Genomic DNA, 18750 nt, shown 5'->3' with positions numbered 1-18750 from the left:
CTTTGTAACTTTCAAATGTAGTATTTAAAAATGAAACAAACTTAGGCATCTACAGGTTTTTATTGCATGTCCACAACCCTAATACTGAAGAGATGTTCATCCGACAAACAACATCCTTCTAAAAGAACTACAGCTGGGTTAAATATCTTTATAAAAATCCAGCACTAGATGTTGAACAGCAAAGTTATCAAAACATGTGGAAAGTGTTTGAAGAGTCCATCAGGACACAAGACCTGTGGTTTTTATACATGACATTATTAAGTGTACCGCAAACATCATGACCATGTGTTCACAAAGCGTAAATGCTTGTTTTGTTGGCAGGTTTATAGCGCTGTACCCTGTGACCGTCTGTACCTTTGAAAGTCAAATCAGTACCAGTCAAATTTATCTGTCACAAAGCTACATAACCAAAAAAAGAAGCTTCAAAACAAGATTAAAAGGGACATACGCATGCAAAAGAACTATAACACTTGAGTGCATCAAACATACATCTGCTATGCATCCATGGGCTTCCACCCAGAATTTGTCAATAAAATCAGAATAAAAGCACAAAATAAATCCAGCATGAGTTTCTTTCCAAATACAAAGTTACAAGGCACAATATATATATATATATATATATATATATATATATTATAAAAGCAAATGATAATTCATCACTGAAGACACGAAGAGTTTAGAAGAATATAAAAAACAGTTTCCGCTGTTACAAAGAAAACTACATTCTGATGAAAATCAAACGACAGAAATATCCAGCAGTGCAAACGCGTTTTTTAAAGTAGAAGAGCAAAAATCTTTTCTTTGGTAGCGTCAGCCGATGAAGATCAGATGGAAGCAGGTTCATCTTTTGCCTGTCTTCATGTATGATGGAATGGCTCCTCTGGCTGTCAAACCCTCGAAGCGTTTGTAGGTGTAGTTGATGAAAACCCAGTCCTTGTTCTTATAGTCAGACTCGGGATGAGTGCTGGTAACCGCTGGCGCTGCACAAGACAACAGACAAATATTCAAGCTACACCACAACATGATTATTATAACATCACGTTCTGTTTATGCATGAAGGATATAGCATAAAACATCAAAACGCCATTTTTAGGTATGCATACTAAATAGATCAAAAGAACAGATGGATAGCGCAGGTACGTCTGTAAGACGTCTGCTAAAGATCTGGAGAACATCTGCTAAAAGTCTTCTAGAGCATTCCCACCAAACGCGACTTGCGCAAATAAATCGTGCGTAGATGGACGCTTGAAAAATTTAAATTTACTCGCTTCATTTGCTTGTGAAATCCGCTCCACAACAGACGCGAATTGACGTCATGGGAGGGGCTTCTGACAGGCGGCTCCAGTCTCGTATGTATATATATATATATATATAGCTCAAATAGAGTAAAACGCCCGAAACACTCAATTCGCGCCACAGGATATCCTATCGCGTCTCTGCATTGAATTAACATGTAAGTTAAGTACTCGCGCGTAAAGCATCATTCGCCTCTGGTGGGAACGCAGCATTATAAATTACATTCTAAATCATAAACTTCTTATAGACGTCTAAAGGACGTCTGACAGAAGCTAAGCAAACAATCAAACAAAGACGTTTTGCAGATGTAAATCTGATGTATGCGTGCTATCACGGTAATGGAGTAGATAGTGGGCAGTATGCTAGTGTAGACTCACGTGTCGGCTGTAGGATGTCAGACTCTGGAAACTCGTCGAAGTTTGATGTGTCATCAATGCTTTTGATCTCGATAGGGATGGCAGCAGGTCTCTCTCTGTGAAGAACCCTCATGAGAACCCAAGCAACCATTTTAATAAACCACAAAGATTCAATCACAAAGACACACAAAAGCATCAGACCTGATGTGATCGTAGTCCACCCCTTCAAAGAACGCGTTTCTCTTGATCTCTTCAACGCCGGCCGCTCCGATGCGATGATCGGCTTCACAGCAAAACCTGAGGATCAGTTCCTTAGCTCGCTCCGAGATCGGCACCTCCGGCGGGAAAACCAGTGTCTCCTTCCAGCTCATCACCTTCTTGTACGTCTCCTGAGGAGTTTCAGAGCAGAACGGAGGATAACCTGTGAAAACACAACACAATGATGTCAACGGTTCATTCTGAATATTGTTTAGATTGTTTGTTTATGTTTAGAAATACATTCAATATTGAAAAACGGTCATTTAACATTACTGCAAGAACCATTTTTGAAAGAATGTTAGCCGAAGTAAATTTAATTTAATTTCACATTACTTAACTTAACAATTTAACTTAAATTAACATAACTTAAATTAACTTATTCATAAATTGAATTAAATTAAATCTATTTTATTTTAATTTATGAATACATAGTAATATTAACGTTAGATAGTTGTTTCTATGGAAACAACATCTTTAATAAGCAGAGCACAGATCCAAAATTCACATTATCGCTAACATTTATTTTTACTCTCAATTAGAACGTGTACGTAATTTTCGTCGTACCGATCAGCATCTCGTACATAATGACGCCCAGGCTCCACCAATCACAGAGCTTGTTATATCCAGTCTGCATGAAGACCTCTGGCGCGATGTAATCCGGAGTCCCCACTGTGGAGAAAGCCTGAAAGGGGCGGAGCAAAACAAGGCATCATTTCCCGTGAGCCGACGATGATTGACGGCGCTCTCACGATCACTTACCAGCTGTCTTCTGTTCCTCTTCCACGTCTCTGCTTTTCTCTTGGAGTTCATGTGTTGGAACGCTGAGAGGAGAAAACATTAGTATAATATCACAGACGATTGTGGCAAATGCGTCGTCACGACAACTCCTGCGTCACTCACTCAGATCATTGGAGTGGCTGTGACTCAGGTTCCTGTAGAACTCGGTCCGATGAGCTTTTTTGAGTCCCGTGCACAAACCGAAATCAGACAACTTGACATGACCCTAAAAACACACACATGAATTGTGATGAAACCGCCTCACGGCCAATCACAGTAGCCGAGCGAAAGCAGAAGAAGGCACAGGAAGTGGACCATTGAGTCACTTCCTGTGTGCAGTGGGTGTGTCTGTGACCTTTGAGTCGAGCAGCAGGTTGTCTGGTTTGATGTCTCTGTGAATGAAGCTCATCTGATGGATGGAGTCGATAGCCAGAACCGTTTCAGCCACATAGAACTGAGTCTCTTCTTCAGTCAGCGTGTCTTTCTTCATCAGTAAGGTCATCATGTCACCTCCTGGCAGAAACTCCATCAGCAAATAGAGATTCATTTTATCCTGAAAGCTGTAGAACATCTTCACCACCCACAAACTGTCTGCCTGCACCAAGATGTCTCGCTCCGCACGGATGTGACCCACCTGACACACACACACACATTTATTAAAGGGACACTTCACCCAAAAATGAAAATTCTGTTATCATTTACTCACCCTCAGATTGTTCCAAACCTGTATAAATGTCTTAGTTTTGCTGAACACACAGGAAGATATTTAAAAGAATGTCAGATCTCGTCCTCCATTGACTCTACTGTGGGAGTCAATGGGGGTGCGAGATCTGACATTCTTCGAAATATCTTCAGAAGAAACGCATACTGTATATGTATTTGTTGATGATAATGACATGTTCAGCGTGAGTCACCTGCTCTTTCTGCAGCATGTCGGCTTTACGGAGAATCTTCATGGCGTACACGTGACCCGTGTCTTTCTTCTGCACCAAACGCACCTGACCGCACCAGAAACACAAATGTCTTCATCTATGTTTCACAATCATTTGTGTAGTTTCAAACACGTGGTTTCATATTCACCTCTCCAAACGCTCCTCGTCCAATCACCTTCAGAGACTCGAAGTCATCTAAACCCAGTCTGGTTCTCTTCAGACGGAGAAACTCGGTCTCTTTGCGAGCGTGTTGAGAACGCCGCACACATTTCTGAAGCACAACACACAACTCTACTCACCCATTTAAAGACGTGTTTGATATGTTTGTTTGTGTGTGTGAGGTGTGTGTATGTGTGTGTTTGTTTGGTGTGTGTTTTGTGGTGTGTACGTGTTTGATGTGTGTGTGTGTTTGTTTGGTGGTGTGTGTATGTGCGTGTGTGTTTGATATGTGTTTGTGTGCATGCAGGTGCATGCATGTGTTTGGTGTGTGTTTGTTGGTGTATACATGTGTGTGTGTGTGTTTGTGTGTGTGCGCATGCAGGTGCATGCGTGTGTGTGAGTAGGTATGTGTGTTTGATGTGTGTGTAAGTTTGCTTGTGTGTGTTTGATGTCTGTGTGATTGATGTTTGGTTTGGTTTGATGTGCGTGTGTGTGTGCGTGTGTGTCTGTGCGTGTGTGTCTGTGCGTGTGTGTCTGTGCGTGGTGTTGTTTACGTGTTTGATGTGTTTGAGTGTGTGCGCATGCAAGTGCATGCATGTGCATGTGTGTGTGTGTGTGTTTGTACGCGTTTGCGTGTGTAAAGTGTGTTTGATGTTTGCGTGTGTGTGTCACCTCTTCATCAGGCAGTCCTTCTTCATCCATAACTTTCTCCAGTTTTTGTTGCCTGTGCACAGAACGGTGTTGATGACTGTGTTGGTTATATTTCAGTTTGTGTGTTTGTGTACCGTCATGTTTTCGCACCTCATCTCTCGTTCCTCGTGTTGGGCTATGAGGTTACTGTAGAAGTTCTCCAGCGTCACCTTGGCCATAGTCACTCGCTCTTTGGTGTGGTTACTCATTAATGAGCTGGAGGCGTGGCCTCTTGTCGCCATAGTTACCGGCACACCCAATCAGTCCGGTCTGAATGCAGATCTATTAAACGTTATGGCAGAAGAATTCAGTTAAACACACAACAGACAACAAAGATGAGCTTCTGTGAGATGTAATTTTGTCTATATTCTGATGTAAATAATAATATGATATAATATTATTAATATTATAATATTAATAATATGTGTGAATATTGAGTATTTGCAGTTTTATTGTGGTTCCATTTTGAAAAAGCTTTTTAATAACATGTTTCTGTCTGTGGCTCAGGGTTTGGAAAAACACAAATGATCATAAAAGCCGAGCTGTGTTTGGCAGAAATTATTCAGTCTGTTCATTAACATTTTGGTTTGGTGTATAAATACACAGAGAAACATGCTGTCCACATTAACAAATCAAATTAAAACTAAACTATTATCTTATTTTAAACTATAAACTATAAACTATACTAAATTAAACAGTTAAATATATTATCTTAGTTCTTTAAGTCTTTTCTTAATCTTAAATTCTTATACATATCAGTCGATTCACGAAAACCTTGAATGTTGTCAATCCTATAACACGTTTTATTTACATATAAATATTAAATTTATTTACACATTAAACCCAGTTCTATTAATGTTTAGAAATATTTAGATTCTGAAATATGCTTAAAAATCCGTGAAATCTTGCCGATTTTATTTTATTTCCTATTTATTGATTTCAAGAGTAAACTTGCTAAACTTAATAAATAAATTCTGAACGCGTCCATCACATCTCACAGCATGATGCAAACACACAACATGTAATTGTGGAACAATAGATGCGGGGCGGGGCTACGCGGTGACGTCAGCTGCCAACGTTCCACTAAACGCATCAAACTTCGCATTTAAACAAAACAAGAGTGAAAAAAACACAATCAAATACCTGATTTAAAGACGGTCGGCCTGTTTCTGTGGATCCTTACGGAGGAGATGTCCCGCAGATCCCTTTCTCCTGGCAAACACACATGAAGCGGTTCCCAAAACAAGAAAGAAAAGAAAAACGGGAGAATGTTCCTGGTTTCACGTGCATGCGCGTCAAGAAAACAAAAGAAAAGTGTCTGTGTGTGTTTGTGTATTAAAGTTCTGCGGGTTGAGCTTCAGCATCAACTCAAGAGGAAAGTCTCTCATAAACTTCTGCCTTTTCTCACTGATGACGAGCAGAAATGAAATAAAACGCTCCACCCATAAAGAGAGAGAGAGGGGGGGGGGGGCATTGAGTTATTTTAGTATGTGGTATTGTTTCATCACTTTAAAAAAAAATCTAAGATTAAGCATTTATTCAAATGGGTTGTATTGACATTTTATGCACCCTCTATACTCTATATATAGGCTTTAAACAAATGTATACAAGTATAAACAAATAAACAGAAAATATACCTAAATACTAATATAACGTTTTATTTATATAATATAAATGTGCTGCAACGGCTAAATTAAAAGTACAAATTAATATTAATTAATGAAAAAAAAATCATGTAACAAATATTAGATCATTATTCATATTTCTTTAAACTTTTACTAATAATACGATATGTTAATACTATAATTCTAATATGCATAAATAATGGAGACAACACAATAAGTATTGTCCAACACGCCAACATAAACAAGTATTGTTTTACACAATTAATTTACTTTACAGAAGTCTATAAAAATTGTATTTTAAGATACCATTCCTTGAATTTAATGAGTTACACTGTCGCTTTATTTCCTAAAGTGTTAAATGAAAAGTTATAGATGAATCTCGACGTGAAAATGTTTTCTTGGGCGCTCTGTTCACATTTATCATGCGCACCATCCGCGCATCACGAGGCGCTCGAGTCATCTCATCGCCTGCGCGGCCCTGCGCCTCCGTGACGCTACTGGCGCGCCTCCGGGTTGTTGCTAGAAGGGATACAGCTACGGCCGGAAGTGGTGCACAATCTCGCCATATAATTACAAGAAATAACATTAGCCAACGCCTACACCTAACTCAACCCTAAATATATCCTTACAAATATAAAAATATTAATCAACTGTTTTCAGCGTTACAAAAATGATGCGGTAGTGAAGTGCGCATGCCCAGTGGAGTAGCTGTATCCCTCTCGTATGGCGTCGAGCTGCGCCGGAAGTGACCGGCGGCGTTGCGTTTGCAGCTCGCGCTAACCGGACCGGGACCCGGCGGAACCGAAACTTCAGGATCGCAGTGGACTGAACGGACAGCTCGTGTTCTGTCTGAGGATTTCGGACTTTATCTGCAGTTATCGGGTGAGTGACGCAGACGGCATGTCAAACGATGAAACCGGACCAGGACTCGAACCCCGAACCAGGACTAGAACTAGAACGAGTCGGCCTAGAGACCCCGACAGACCACCAGTGACACAACTAACAAATAACTATTTTTAAAACTAACAACTATATTTTAAAGATATAAATACTCGTTTATTATAATAATAAGCTAATTAACACATTGAAAGGCATTATCAATATCATTGACGTTATTTGTTATCTTTCTTTATTTGACATATACTAATATAATTATGATACCAAACAGTACCATGATAGTTTGTGCGTGTCTGTTCGTGTATCATATTTACAGCATTGTACTGTTAAATTAACATTTTCATGGAGTATGTGTTAATATGATATTTTAATGAAAAATATAATTAATTTATGTAAAAGCCTGTCCACACCAATAACATTAACCGAATAATGTTCAAATGTTTTGCACTGGAGTGAAATGATCTTACCATGTGTCAACACAACAATGAGGTAGGCGTGGCTTGTGGGTGAGGGGCGTGGTCTGGTGAACTTAAATACCTTAAAATCATATTCTCCTTATAATGACCTTTTAAAACGGTTTCTCTACTTTCAGTTCGTCTCGTCATCTCGCTGTGGCTCTGTGGGAGGACAGTGGGCGGAGTCAGGCTCAGACTCGGGCTGCTATTGGCTGTGGGGGATGAGTGGGCTGAAGAGGCCGCAGGGCCAGCGGAGCGGGGGTCGCGGCCGGGGCGTGGATTCGTCGTGCTGGTTCGCCCCGGGCATCCTGCGACGTCTGTTCGAGCTGCCGGAGCCGGTTCTGTCCCGTCACCAGCTGAAGCGTCTGGAGGAGCATCGATACAGCAGCTCGGGACGCTCCCTGCTGGAACCCAGCATGCAGCGATACTGGGAGTGGCTCGTCCACAGAATGCCGCCCTGGATCGCGCCCAACCTCATCACCATCGTGGGTCTGGCCACCAACATCTTCACCACGCTGGTGCTGGTGTATTACTGTCCCACTGCGACTGAGCAGGTACCACAACCTTCAGCCTCATGCTGTTAGATCTGTGACAACATCGGATCAGGGAAATCAACAAAATGTGCTTCACAGGCTCCTCTCTGGGCGTATCTGCTGTGTGCGGTGGGGTTGTTTGTCTATCAGTCATTGGACGCCATCGACGGAAAACAGGCCAGACGCACTAACAGCAGTTCTCCACTGGGGGAGCTGTTTGACCACGGCTGTGATTCCCTCTCCACAGGTGAACCTTTCACATTAAAATAAAAATAGAGAAAAATGTTAATCTTATGTGTTGTCTCTCTCTGTGTCTCAGTGTTTGTGGTACTGGGCACCAGTATAGCCGTGCAGCTGGGAACTCACCCTGACTGGATGTTTTTCTGCTGTTTCTCGGGCATGTTCATGTTTTATTGTGCTCACTGGCAGACGTACGTCTCTGGTACTCTGCGCTTCGGCATGTAAGTATTCAAAACACGTATTCTTTCTCACATATTTACATTTTAAAGTGTGAATTTAATGCTAAATTAAGGGATGTCAAAGGATTAATCGTGATTAATCGCATCCAGAGAAAAAGTTTCTGTTTTATTTTATTTGTATTTTACATAATGTCGGTGTACCGTGCATATTCATTTTGTATTCATGAACACATCCACATGAATGCATACATTTAATAAAATTATTAAATATAACAATTAGTAAATCTTTATTTAGAATATCAATTATTAGTAAATATAAATGAATACATGTAAATATTTTCTGAATATATACAATATATATATAAACAGACAAGTATGTTTATGTTTTGTGTTTTTAAATAGAGAATTTATATGCACAGTACACAGATATGTATTGTGTTAACACAAACATTTATTCTGGATGCGATTAATTGCGATTAATCGTTTGACAGCCCTATCGTTTGACAAGAATACCCTGTCATTTGTCGTCTATATGTCGTTGTCATGCGAGCAGATTAGATGTCACAGAACTGCAGATCTGTCTAGCGTTGTTACAGACGTTTACATCCACAGTCGGGCCCAACTTTTGGAACATAACGGTAAATCCGGCACGACCGGCCAATCGAACGGGACTCTGGCTGACTAATGCGAGCAAAGCATCAATCAGCTACTTGCTCTCCGCGCACAGGCTGAAATCATTAATAACCTTAAGCGCTGATGAGGATTTTAAATTCAAATCCAATCAATTCAGATCAGTTCACACATTGAAGCGGAGTGACTCCAGTTCCTGTGATCATTGATGCTAATTGTGTGTGTGTGTGTTTGTTTGATCTAACTGCTCTCTCTTTCGCTCAGTATTGATGTTACAGAAGTTCAGATCTTCATAATTCTCGTGTATTTACTGGCTGCTGTGGGCGGGTCGGCTTTCTGGCAGTCACCGGTAATTCAGCTACACGTCAAACGATTGTGTGTCGCTCTGTGCTGTATGACGTCTGTCTGTCGTATGATTATAACACAACAACAATCATAACTGTTCTGCATAACAACATTAATCGCATTATATCTGCATTATATTCTTATTTATATGTGTCTCTTATATATGTCATATTTTGTATTGGTGTTTATTAAAATTGTTATATTTGAAAAGATTCTATTCGTAAAATATTGATCTGAAAATTATTGGAAAAAACTTCAACTAAATGAAAAACTGATAAGCTGTCTCGAAAATAAACTGAAATAAGTTTAAAGCACTAAAATTAGAATTATAAACAAAATCTTAAATAAAATTAATGAATCTTATACAGCAACATATACAATATAGAGATTAATTATATAATGACAAAAGCATACACCAAAATTGCTCAAAACTAGAACTATGGGTGAATGTAATGTACATCATGTTTAAATATCCTACATTTTGTATCTATAGTATTCTTTTAACTTTTGTAAACATAAAAATATAGATTTTTATTAAATTTTATAGATTAATTCAATTAAGAATTAATTATATATATATTTAATAATCCAGATTCATCTAGATAGAGTCTATATAGACAATATAATATATAATAAAAATAACAAATAAGTGAACAATATACATACATTTATACATTTTAAATAAAAATAAACAATATAATAATAATATATATATAAAAATATATATATATATAATATTAGTCTTATACACTAAAATATTTATTTAAAATATTTGTATACATAAAAACATCAATTGATATACATTTAAAAAATATGATATAATATATTTATTTTAATTATCCTACCTGTTTTTTGTTCATTTTCTTGCATTTGATAGGTTCCCATAATAAGCATCCAAATGAAAATAATTCCAGCGCTTTGTACATTTTTGGGAGTTGTTTTCTCATGTGTCAATTACTTCAGAGTCATATTCACGGGCGGCGTTGGGAAAAACGGATCCACCATAGCGGTACGTACATAAAGAAAAAGTGCATGAACAGAAAATAGCATAAAAGCTGATGTCTTGTCAACACCTCGTGTGTGTTTAAGGGTACGAGTGTGTTATCTCCCGTCCTGCACATCGGCTCCGTCATCGTCCTGGCCATGATGATTCATAAGAAATCTGCCGTGCAGCTCTTTGAGAAACACCCTTGTCTTTATATTCTGGCCTTTGGTTTCGTCTCGGCTAAAATCACAAATAAACTGGTGGTGAGTGTCTGACCTGTCGTGTGTGTGTTCTTCACGTGTACGGCGTGTTTAAAGCCGCTTGTGTGTTGTGCAGGTGGCTCATATGACCAAGAGTGAGATGCACCTTTATGACGTGGCCTTTCTGGGTCCCGGACTGTTGTTTCTGGATCAATACTTCAACAGCTTCATCGATGAATATCTGGTGTTGTGGATTTCTCTGGTAAGATTCATCCTCTGGTATATTCCTGCACATAATTTCCTCTGTTTCATTTCAACAGCATGTGCTTTTCTTGCTCAGATTCTGTCTCTCTTGGATCTGGTGCGTTACTGCTTCAGCGTCTGTAACGAGATCGCCGCTCACCTGCACATCAGCGTCTTTAAGATCAAACTCCAGAGCTGTGAGGCCGTTGAGTGACCTCTGACCCCTCGCAGGAACAGCGGTTTGCTTCACTCGTGACATCATCCTTTCAAATTCTCTGTTTATTCACCCTCGAGTTGTTCCCAATCTGTATGAATCTCTTTGTTCTGTTGAACACGAAGGAAGATATTTGGAAGAATGCTTTTGACCAAACACTCCTTGGCAGCCATTGACTCCCATAGTAGGACAAAATACTTTGAAGAACGCAGAAACACATATAACCACCACTGTATTTTTTCCTACTATGGTAGTCAATGGTGACCAAAAATCACTGTCACAAGCATTCTTCCAAATATCTTTCTCCTTGTTCATCGAAACAACCAGATTTATACAAATTGGGGACAACTCAAGAGTGAGTAACATGGACAGAATTTTCATTTGTGGGTGTACTGTCCCTTTAAGATTAAACCAGAATGAGATGATTGACGTGATTCTGAACGAACAATTACTCGAACAGACAAATTAATTTTCAGCCCAGCTCACTTTTCTTTGGATGATTATTTTAAGTTTGTTAAGAGAGATTGAAGCGTTAGCTCTGAATTACCCACGATGCATTGCTCTGATGGGTTGTGTGCTCTGGTTTTAACGCTGCATGTGAGTCTAGATGAATCATAATTTTTCACTTTCATAAACTGCTGCTAATAAGGCGTGAGATGTTTTCTCTCTCTCTCTCTCTCTCTCTCTCTCTTGCTCTCTCTTTGTTGTTGTTTTATGCACTTGTGTGTTTTTTATGCACAGATGTGTTACTGTTATCTGAAGAACATTTGTGTTGTTTTTTATATAAAGCACTTAATTTATTTTAGGGCTGTCAAACAAATAATCCCGATTAATCCAGAATAAAAGTTTGTGTTTATGTAAAATATGTCTGTGTATGTGTTCTGTGCATATTTATTTTGTATTTATGAACACATACACATGAATGCATATATTATGTAAACACAAACTTTTAATCTGGATGCAATTAATCTTTTGACAGCCCTAATATTTCTTTGTTTATGAATGAAATCGCAGGAGAAGTTTACGGTGAATCTTTATTTGAACATTGTCGGACGCATATTTATCCCAAAAATCAAATATAAAAACCTTTATTTTTTTTCTTTGTGACCGTCTACATGGTAGAAGAAATACATTTAGTTCCCAAACTCAATACTGTCATGCAAAAACAAGAAATAATTTGTAAGAAGACGTTAACATGTCCTATAAACTATGTTAATCACATGTATGCTGAATATAGAGTTTGGGGGCGATGTGACGTCACACATGAGTTTTTGAGATTCACCCAATCCCTCCTCACTTTATTCTTTCTCAAATGTCAACGTTCAAAATGCCAAGAATGAAGTATTTCCATTTTTGATTTCCACATCGTGAGTTTGTAGAAATAACTCCTTCAAGTTACGCAACAGGAGTCGATGAATTGTTTTCTAGAAAATGCCGAAAGGATCTTGGTTGATGTTGTGTGGTGCATTTCTTCGCATACTCACAATACGTCTATATTCAGAGTAGGGCTGTCAAACGATTAATCACATCCAGATAAAAGTTTGTGTTTACATAAAATATGTCTGTTTACTGTGCATATTAATTTTGTATATATGAACTCATACACATGAATGCATATATTTAAGAAAAATATAACAATTAGTAAACGTTTATTTAGAATTTCAATTATTGGTAAATATAAATGAATGCATTTAAATATTTCCTAAATATATAGACAAGTATGTGTATGTTTTGTGTTTATAAATACAAAATGAATATGCACAGTACACAGGTATGTAAAATGTAAACACAAACTTTTATTCTGGATGCGATTAATCGTGAATTCTGCACCATTGATTTATTCATTGAATGAAAACACATGTTTGGTGTGTGTCCTATGAACGCATTAAATCAAACGACAGATAGACGCTCTTCATGTCGTCCAATGCGTATTTTCTCTATTATTGAAGTTGACGATTATTGTCACATCCAGTATGAGAGCATCAGTATTTGTGTGATGTTGTGTCAATCCTTAACAGGATGAAATCCGCCCTCTATTTTAGGCTTTGATTATTTTGACTTTGCTTGTTGCCAAATCCTTGGAAGTTTTTTCATTTTTAAGAGAGACGGCAGATTTGAGAACTTTGATGGAAACTTCTTTTCTGTGATCAATCGTTGGTCAATCCATGCTTAGTCTCATAAGACTCGTTTTATTGTAGGCAGTGATGTTAAACCGCCTGTTTCTGACTCACGACAAACTGTTGGTTTGATTGTAACATTGCTCAGATTTTTTGAATAAAAGCACCTGTAAAATAAAGATTGCTATATTTATGATAACTGTTGTTTTTTCTTTTTGTACTTTAAGAAACTTGCCCGAAACACGTTTAATGCACATTTATGTAAGGATAAAAACACTATCTCTGTGATTCAACTTGACTGAATTCACAGTGGGTCTAAGCAGGGTTATTTTAGTGAACCGTTTTTTTGATTTTAAAACGTTTCTGTTCATTAACACTTAATAAGATATTAAACCTTAAACTAAAAGAAAAGTTGCGTCAAAAATTTACTGAAATGAGTATAAAGCACATCAATTGTAAAAATAAGCAAAAACTTAAATAGAACTAAAATAAGAATTAATTAATCTTAAACAACAACATTAAAATTACTTAAACAACCATCAAAATTCAACTAAAATGATCATAAAAACCATGAATCTAAAATGAAAGCTAATTGAAAATATTTAAGAAAAGTGAATAAACTCAAATCAAAACTACAAAAACTGTCTAACTTGTGTGCCATTATCGGGTTTTATTCACTTAAATCTCATTGGCTGGTGTGCAATTGTTTTTTCACTCAAAAAAACACTTCATCCTTTTCGAAATGAATGTGTTTATTTATGTTTATAATAGCGAGGCCTTTATTTCCCGGAAACGAAACCAAGGAGAATTTTCAGCGCGCTGGCAACCCGGCGGTCAGCGCAACATCCGGGTCTCGCGCGCGGGTCTCGTGACGCGACCCGGAAAGACGCCCTCGAGTCCTAAAAGAGGAACATAAACAGCAGAAAAAGAAACTTAAAAAGATTTGAATCATTTAACGAATAAGATAAGAACTTATAGTATAGTATATATGTAGCAGACATAAGAGGATATTTACAGTCATTCAGAGAGGATAATAACATGAGTCAGTGCGCGTGCACAGATGTGATGGATCAACAGTTTGACTGACTGACGGGTAAATCTAATACAAAAGAATTATTGTACTATTAAATAATGATTTATCTCTTCACACACATCTGATATCTGTAATATCATAACCGTATGCATATATATTTTAGTTAATATTTATATGTTTAATCTTTATTAATAACTGAATTAAACGTTAATTCATCTTTAATGTTTTATTATTAAAGGGTTTAAATAATAAAAACCTTGTTATATTTTGAACATCTTTCTTTGAATAATACTATTATACAATTCATTGTTGATTGTTAAATCTTCATAATAATAAATACAATATGAATATTTAATGATCACATATATGTTATTATGTAAATTGTGTATATGAATAATAGCATAGTATGGTATGGTATAGAATACAGTATAGTAGTATATAAGAAGAGTTTGGTTCAAAAATCATCTTTTTTTATGAAGTTATCCTCTTTTATTGTGTTAATTAGCTGTTTTTTTTTTTTGTTTAATTGTGGCGTAAATTTAAACAAACCAACTGCTGTTTCATTGATAATAAATTGAACGCACGATAAAAAAAAAAATATATTTTTCCATTTAAAAAAATTGAATTTTGCAGCCAAACTCTTCATTTCATACTTGCGACAAATTTACTCCCATTTCTAGTTTATATAAAAGGACTTGAACTAAAGTACATAAAAAGTAGACTGAAAGTGTATTTTTAGTTCAAAGAACTACACCAATATCACACTTGGAACGTCTCCTGGTATCACCGCTGCTGTTCATTCTCAAACAATCAATGTTATTGTTTATCCTCCAATCAAACGTTCCCGTATAAAGTGTAACGGTGTTTTCAGTGTGTTGTTAAACTTGCGTGTCGCTTTATCACAGGATCGCCATGTGCTCACGAAAAGAGAAGTGAAACCAGTTCCCCCCCAGCAACCCAACAGTCACATCACAGAGACCGGTGTGTGACACGATCAGACCGGATCAGACCCGTGCATCAGACATGTGGTGGTTTCAGGAGGGTTTGTGTGCTCTGCCCGCGGCGCTGGTGGTGTGGACCGCTGCCACCTTCGTCTTCGCATACATCACGGCGGTCATACTGAAACACGTGGACCCTCTAGTGCCCTACATCAGGTGAGAGACCCGCGCCGAGTAGACTGAGCATGTACACAACAGCGTGACCTTTGACCCTTCTTTGTCTCGCAGTGACACCGGGACGGTAGCACCGGAGAGATGTGTGTTTGGAATCATGCTGAACGTGTCGGCCTTCTTAGGTATTTAGGTGTTGACCCGAAATACTGCGACCCTACGGCGACCCTGTGATGTTGATCTTTATGTCGTCCGGCAGGTGTGGCTACGATGTACGTGCGCTATAAGCAGGTGCAGGCGCTGATAGACGCTGGCGGCACTCGTCTGCATCTTCTCAACCGCGTGGGCTTGGTGCTGGGCTGCGGCAGCTCTCTCGGCATGTGTGTGGTGGCTAACTTCCAGGTACATGCGAGCGAGATCAATCTATTCAATAGCCAAAGATGTTTGCTAACGTGTTGCGATGCGTTGGCAGAAAACCACTCTGTTCTCCATGCATCTGGTCGGCGCTGTGTTGACGTTCGGCGTCGGCGCTCTGTACATCTTCGCCCAGACCCTGCTGTCCTATCACATGCAGCCTCACATCCACAGCAAAAGCATGTTCTGGACCCGTCTGAGCGTGGGGATGTGGACTTTAGCCAGCATCATCAGCAGTATCCTTCATCACAGCAGGGGATTGTGGGATTGATGTCATCTGGCCTTGTGTTTTCTCCTTGACTCTTTTAGTGTTCGTATCGTCCGTCATCATGTACAGCACCTTACCTGGAGTAGAAGTCAACAAGAAGTTACACTGGACCCCTGGAGAACCCGTGAGTGACGCGTCACGTGTGTGTGTGTGTGTGTGTGTTAGAGGTGTGTGATCACACATGTGTGTGTATTTTGACAGGGTTACACGCCTCACATCATCAGCACCATCTCTGAATGGTCTCTGGCTCTGTCCTTCATCAGCTTCTTCTTCACGTACATCAGAGACTTCAAGGTAAAACATCACACGCACGCACACGCTTGATGAACACGTCTGTGACACGTGTTTGTTTGTGCAGAAGATCAATCTGAGAGCGGAGGCGGAGCTTCACGGCGATCACCTGTATCACTCTCCTCATTACCGGGACGTCCCCGAGACGTCACCGCTGCTGGCCGGGAGCATCTGAGAGTCCAGCAGGGGGCAGCAACACTCAGGGATGACAAGTCTCAAGTTTATTATAGCAGAATCCAGTTTTCTTCTGCATGTGGAGTGTTTGCTTGTTTTATATCTTGATATTAATGTTTGTTTCTTACGGTTTTTAATGACATGTGTTCTCATTACTGTAACGACTATTATTCATGTGTTTATACATCATGATACTAATTCAAGTGTGTATGTACTAAAGTGAAAATAACCTCACGCTCATTTAAACGCACTTCTTTTTCATAATAAAAGATCAATTCTTTAAATGTTGTGCTGATACTTGAGCAGATGACACCATCGTCACACCACACATCTCAATGACTTCATATTTTATTACATTACAACAAAAGAAACAGCATTAAATATTCACAGACAGCCTGAGCTGTGACAGATACATGAGTTGATCACACAAACTGTGTAACACAAGACTTTCACATCTGGAAACAAGTTTAGACGACGACCCCTCGCACAAACGTCTTTGTCTTCTCTCTCTTCCTCCTGTCGTGATACTCACACACTTCTCTATGAAAGAATCCTGAAGTGACACATCAACATGAGTCAGCAGTGAGTCAACTTATTTGACTCAATGATTCTTTCTGTATGATTCCTGAGTTTATATCAATAGTTCGGAGTCATCATAATTATTTATTTAGAAAACAGGATTTAGTTTGTGTTAAGAAATTGACGCATGGATCCTCTTTAATATGCAAGAAAAAGTCATATTGCATTATTATAATTCTAGCGATTTATTTCATTATTTATTCATACTTTTTAATAAATACATACTGATAAATAATAATCACTGATAATTTATATAAATAATAACTAATAATAGATTCAAAATGTTATATATTGAAAATTTAAAAAAATAAATTATACAAATAATGTATTGTAGTAATTACTCATTATTTTTAATAAATAAATATTGATAAATAATCATTATTAATATTTTGTACAAATAATAACTAATAATAGATTAACATAAAAAAAAAAAAAAACTTACGACTATATATTGTATAAATACTATTTTTTTGTTATCTATTCAAACTTTTTAATAAGTAAATATTGATAAATAATTATTACTTATAACTTTTTATAAATGTCAGCTAATAATAGATAAAAGAAAAAGAAAAAAATACTATTATCTATTACATTTATATTAATTATTTATATAATTCTCCTGATTTATTTATTCCTCAGTTCAGCTATATAAATACGATTTTTTTGTTGGATCTTTTCAAAATTGTCATAAATTGTGACGGAAACAGTGTAACAATCTTAAACATCTTAATGGTTCTAAAAATAGTTGTAGAGTGTTTCTTTAAACTCATTACAGGTTTTGTGAGATTCCTGCTTTGAGTAACAAGAATTCATGATGTAATCACTTAAAAACATGAACATGAACATGTATGTTTCTGAGTGTGTGTTTGTTTCTAAATAGACAGTTTATATAGTATAAAAGTGTGTGTTGTGTACCATTGGGGTTTGTCTGCGTCTCCTCCTCCTGTATAAACAGATCAAACATCTGCGTCTGGATGAATTGCGTGACAAAGTTGAGATGAGATTTGTGTTCCACGCCTTTGAGGAAAGATTTCTTCTGGAACTGTCGTCCGCTGCCGCAGCGTTTGAAGTGTTGTGAGAAATGACCCACACTTCTGATGAAGACCAGGAGAAACGCCTCTGACACCACCTTATTAAGTTCATCTGTGCCTGACACAACAACAGGAACGTCACTCGCTCTTACTGGAAACTCATAGTTCACACTGACTTGTGTGTGTGTGTGCAGAACTTACAGGCATTGTGTTTGCGTGCTGACAGAACGAGCAACACTTCCTCCTTGAGTTTAACTGGCAAGATCGACTCCTCATCTCCTAACTGAGGTGACACACACACACATTTCACTGGAGATGAACAAAAACACAACTACACACACTGAGAGATGAAAAGTGTGTGTGTGATGTCTGTCTAGTTCTCTCTCCATCCGGCTGTATGTCTTGTGAAGTGTGTGCGTGTGTTTGTGTTTGATGAATTGTGTGTGTATGTGTGTGTGTGTTAGTGCACATGTTAATGTGTGTGTTTGTGTGTGTGTGTGTGTGTTAAACTCACTTTTGTGATGAATTTTGTTTTGGCTCCATTCGACAGATCAACAATCAGCAGCTATGAGACACAAACATAACAGAGAATCAATCCTCTCTCTCTCTCTCTCTCTCTCACACACACACACACACACACACACTCTCTCTCTCTCTCTCTCTCTCTCTCTCACACACACACACACACACTTTCTCTCTCTCTCTCTCTCTCTCTCTCTC

The 18750-nt window shown here is 38.1% G+C and overlaps 4 protein-coding genes across 7 annotated transcripts in view; 2 read left to right on the top strand and 2 right to left on the bottom strand.

Annotated features, from left to right (window-relative positions):
- Positions 1-41: 41 nt before the first annotated feature.
- Positions 42-5900, bottom strand: stk38b (serine/threonine kinase 38b). The gene is made up of 12 exons (XM_056759399.1): positions 5612-5900; positions 4580-4750; positions 4451-4502; positions 3768-3890; positions 3602-3685; positions 3043-3321; positions 2811-2913; positions 2670-2731; positions 2475-2592; positions 1854-2073; positions 1674-1768; positions 42-980 (listed from the first exon to the last, which is right to left on the bottom strand). The coding sequence occupies exons 2-12, from the start codon at positions 4708-4710 to the stop codon at positions 841-843; spliced, it is 1407 nt and encodes a 468-aa protein (XP_056615377.1). The 5' UTR covers positions 4711-4750; positions 5612-5900; the 3' UTR covers positions 42-840.
- Positions 5901-6663: 763 nt separating this feature from the next.
- cept1b (choline/ethanolamine phosphotransferase 1b) lies at positions 6664-13330 on the top strand. 2 transcript variants are annotated; one of them, XM_056759618.1, is made up of 9 exons: positions 6664-6975; positions 7583-7999; positions 8078-8225; positions 8298-8439; positions 8951-9035; positions 10250-10381; positions 10462-10620; positions 10694-10819; positions 10898-13330. In XM_056759618.1, the coding sequence occupies exons 2-9, from the start codon at positions 7667-7669 to the stop codon at positions 11012-11014; spliced, it is 1242 nt and encodes a 413-aa protein (XP_056615596.1). In that variant the 5' UTR covers positions 6664-6975; positions 7583-7666; the 3' UTR covers positions 11015-13330. The 2 variants fall into 2 exon arrangements, with proteins under 2 accessions (XP_056615596.1, XP_056615595.1); XM_056759617.1 differs by lacking the exon at positions 8951-9035 and adding an exon at positions 9292-9376 and having other exon boundaries at positions 6667-6975.
- A 451-nt stretch (positions 13331-13781) lies between these two features.
- dennd2db (DENN/MADD domain containing 2Db) overlaps positions 13782-18750 on the bottom strand; it is an 11597-nt gene continuing 6628 nt past the window's right edge. Inside the window, exons 10-13 of one of the 3 annotated variants that reach the window (XM_056759639.1) lie at positions 18545-18595; positions 18232-18313; positions 17915-18148; positions 13782-14030 (exon numbers count right to left, since the gene is read on the bottom strand). In XM_056759639.1, the coding sequence (XP_056615617.1) occupies positions 13966-14030; positions 17915-18148; positions 18232-18313; positions 18545-18595 (432 nt within the window). In that variant the 3' untranslated portion in view covers positions 13782-13965. Of the gene's footprint in view, positions 14031-16750; positions 16974-17564; positions 18149-18231; positions 18314-18544; positions 18596-18750 lie in introns of those variants that run through there. The other 2 variants (XM_056759638.1, XM_056759637.1) reach the window with 2 other exon arrangements.
- On the top strand, positions 14017-16704 carry dram2b (DNA-damage regulated autophagy modulator 2b). Its single transcript, XM_056759640.1, has 8 exons — positions 14017-14224; positions 15070-15318; positions 15391-15458; positions 15533-15675; positions 15746-15923; positions 15997-16079; positions 16157-16249; positions 16314-16704. The coding sequence occupies exons 2-8, from the start codon at positions 15188-15190 to the stop codon at positions 16419-16421; spliced, it is 804 nt and encodes a 267-aa protein (XP_056615618.1). The 5' UTR covers positions 14017-14224; positions 15070-15187; the 3' UTR covers positions 16422-16704.

The sequence above is a fragment of the Triplophysa dalaica genome, chromosome 10, assembly GCF_015846415.1.
Source record: "Triplophysa dalaica isolate WHDGS20190420 chromosome 10, ASM1584641v1, whole genome shotgun sequence".
Taxonomy (NCBI): Eukaryota; Metazoa; Chordata; class Actinopteri; order Cypriniformes; family Nemacheilidae; genus Triplophysa; species Triplophysa dalaica.
The sequence above is the reverse complement of the archived record's forward strand: the minus strand, read 5'-3'. Positions and strand labels throughout refer to the sequence as shown.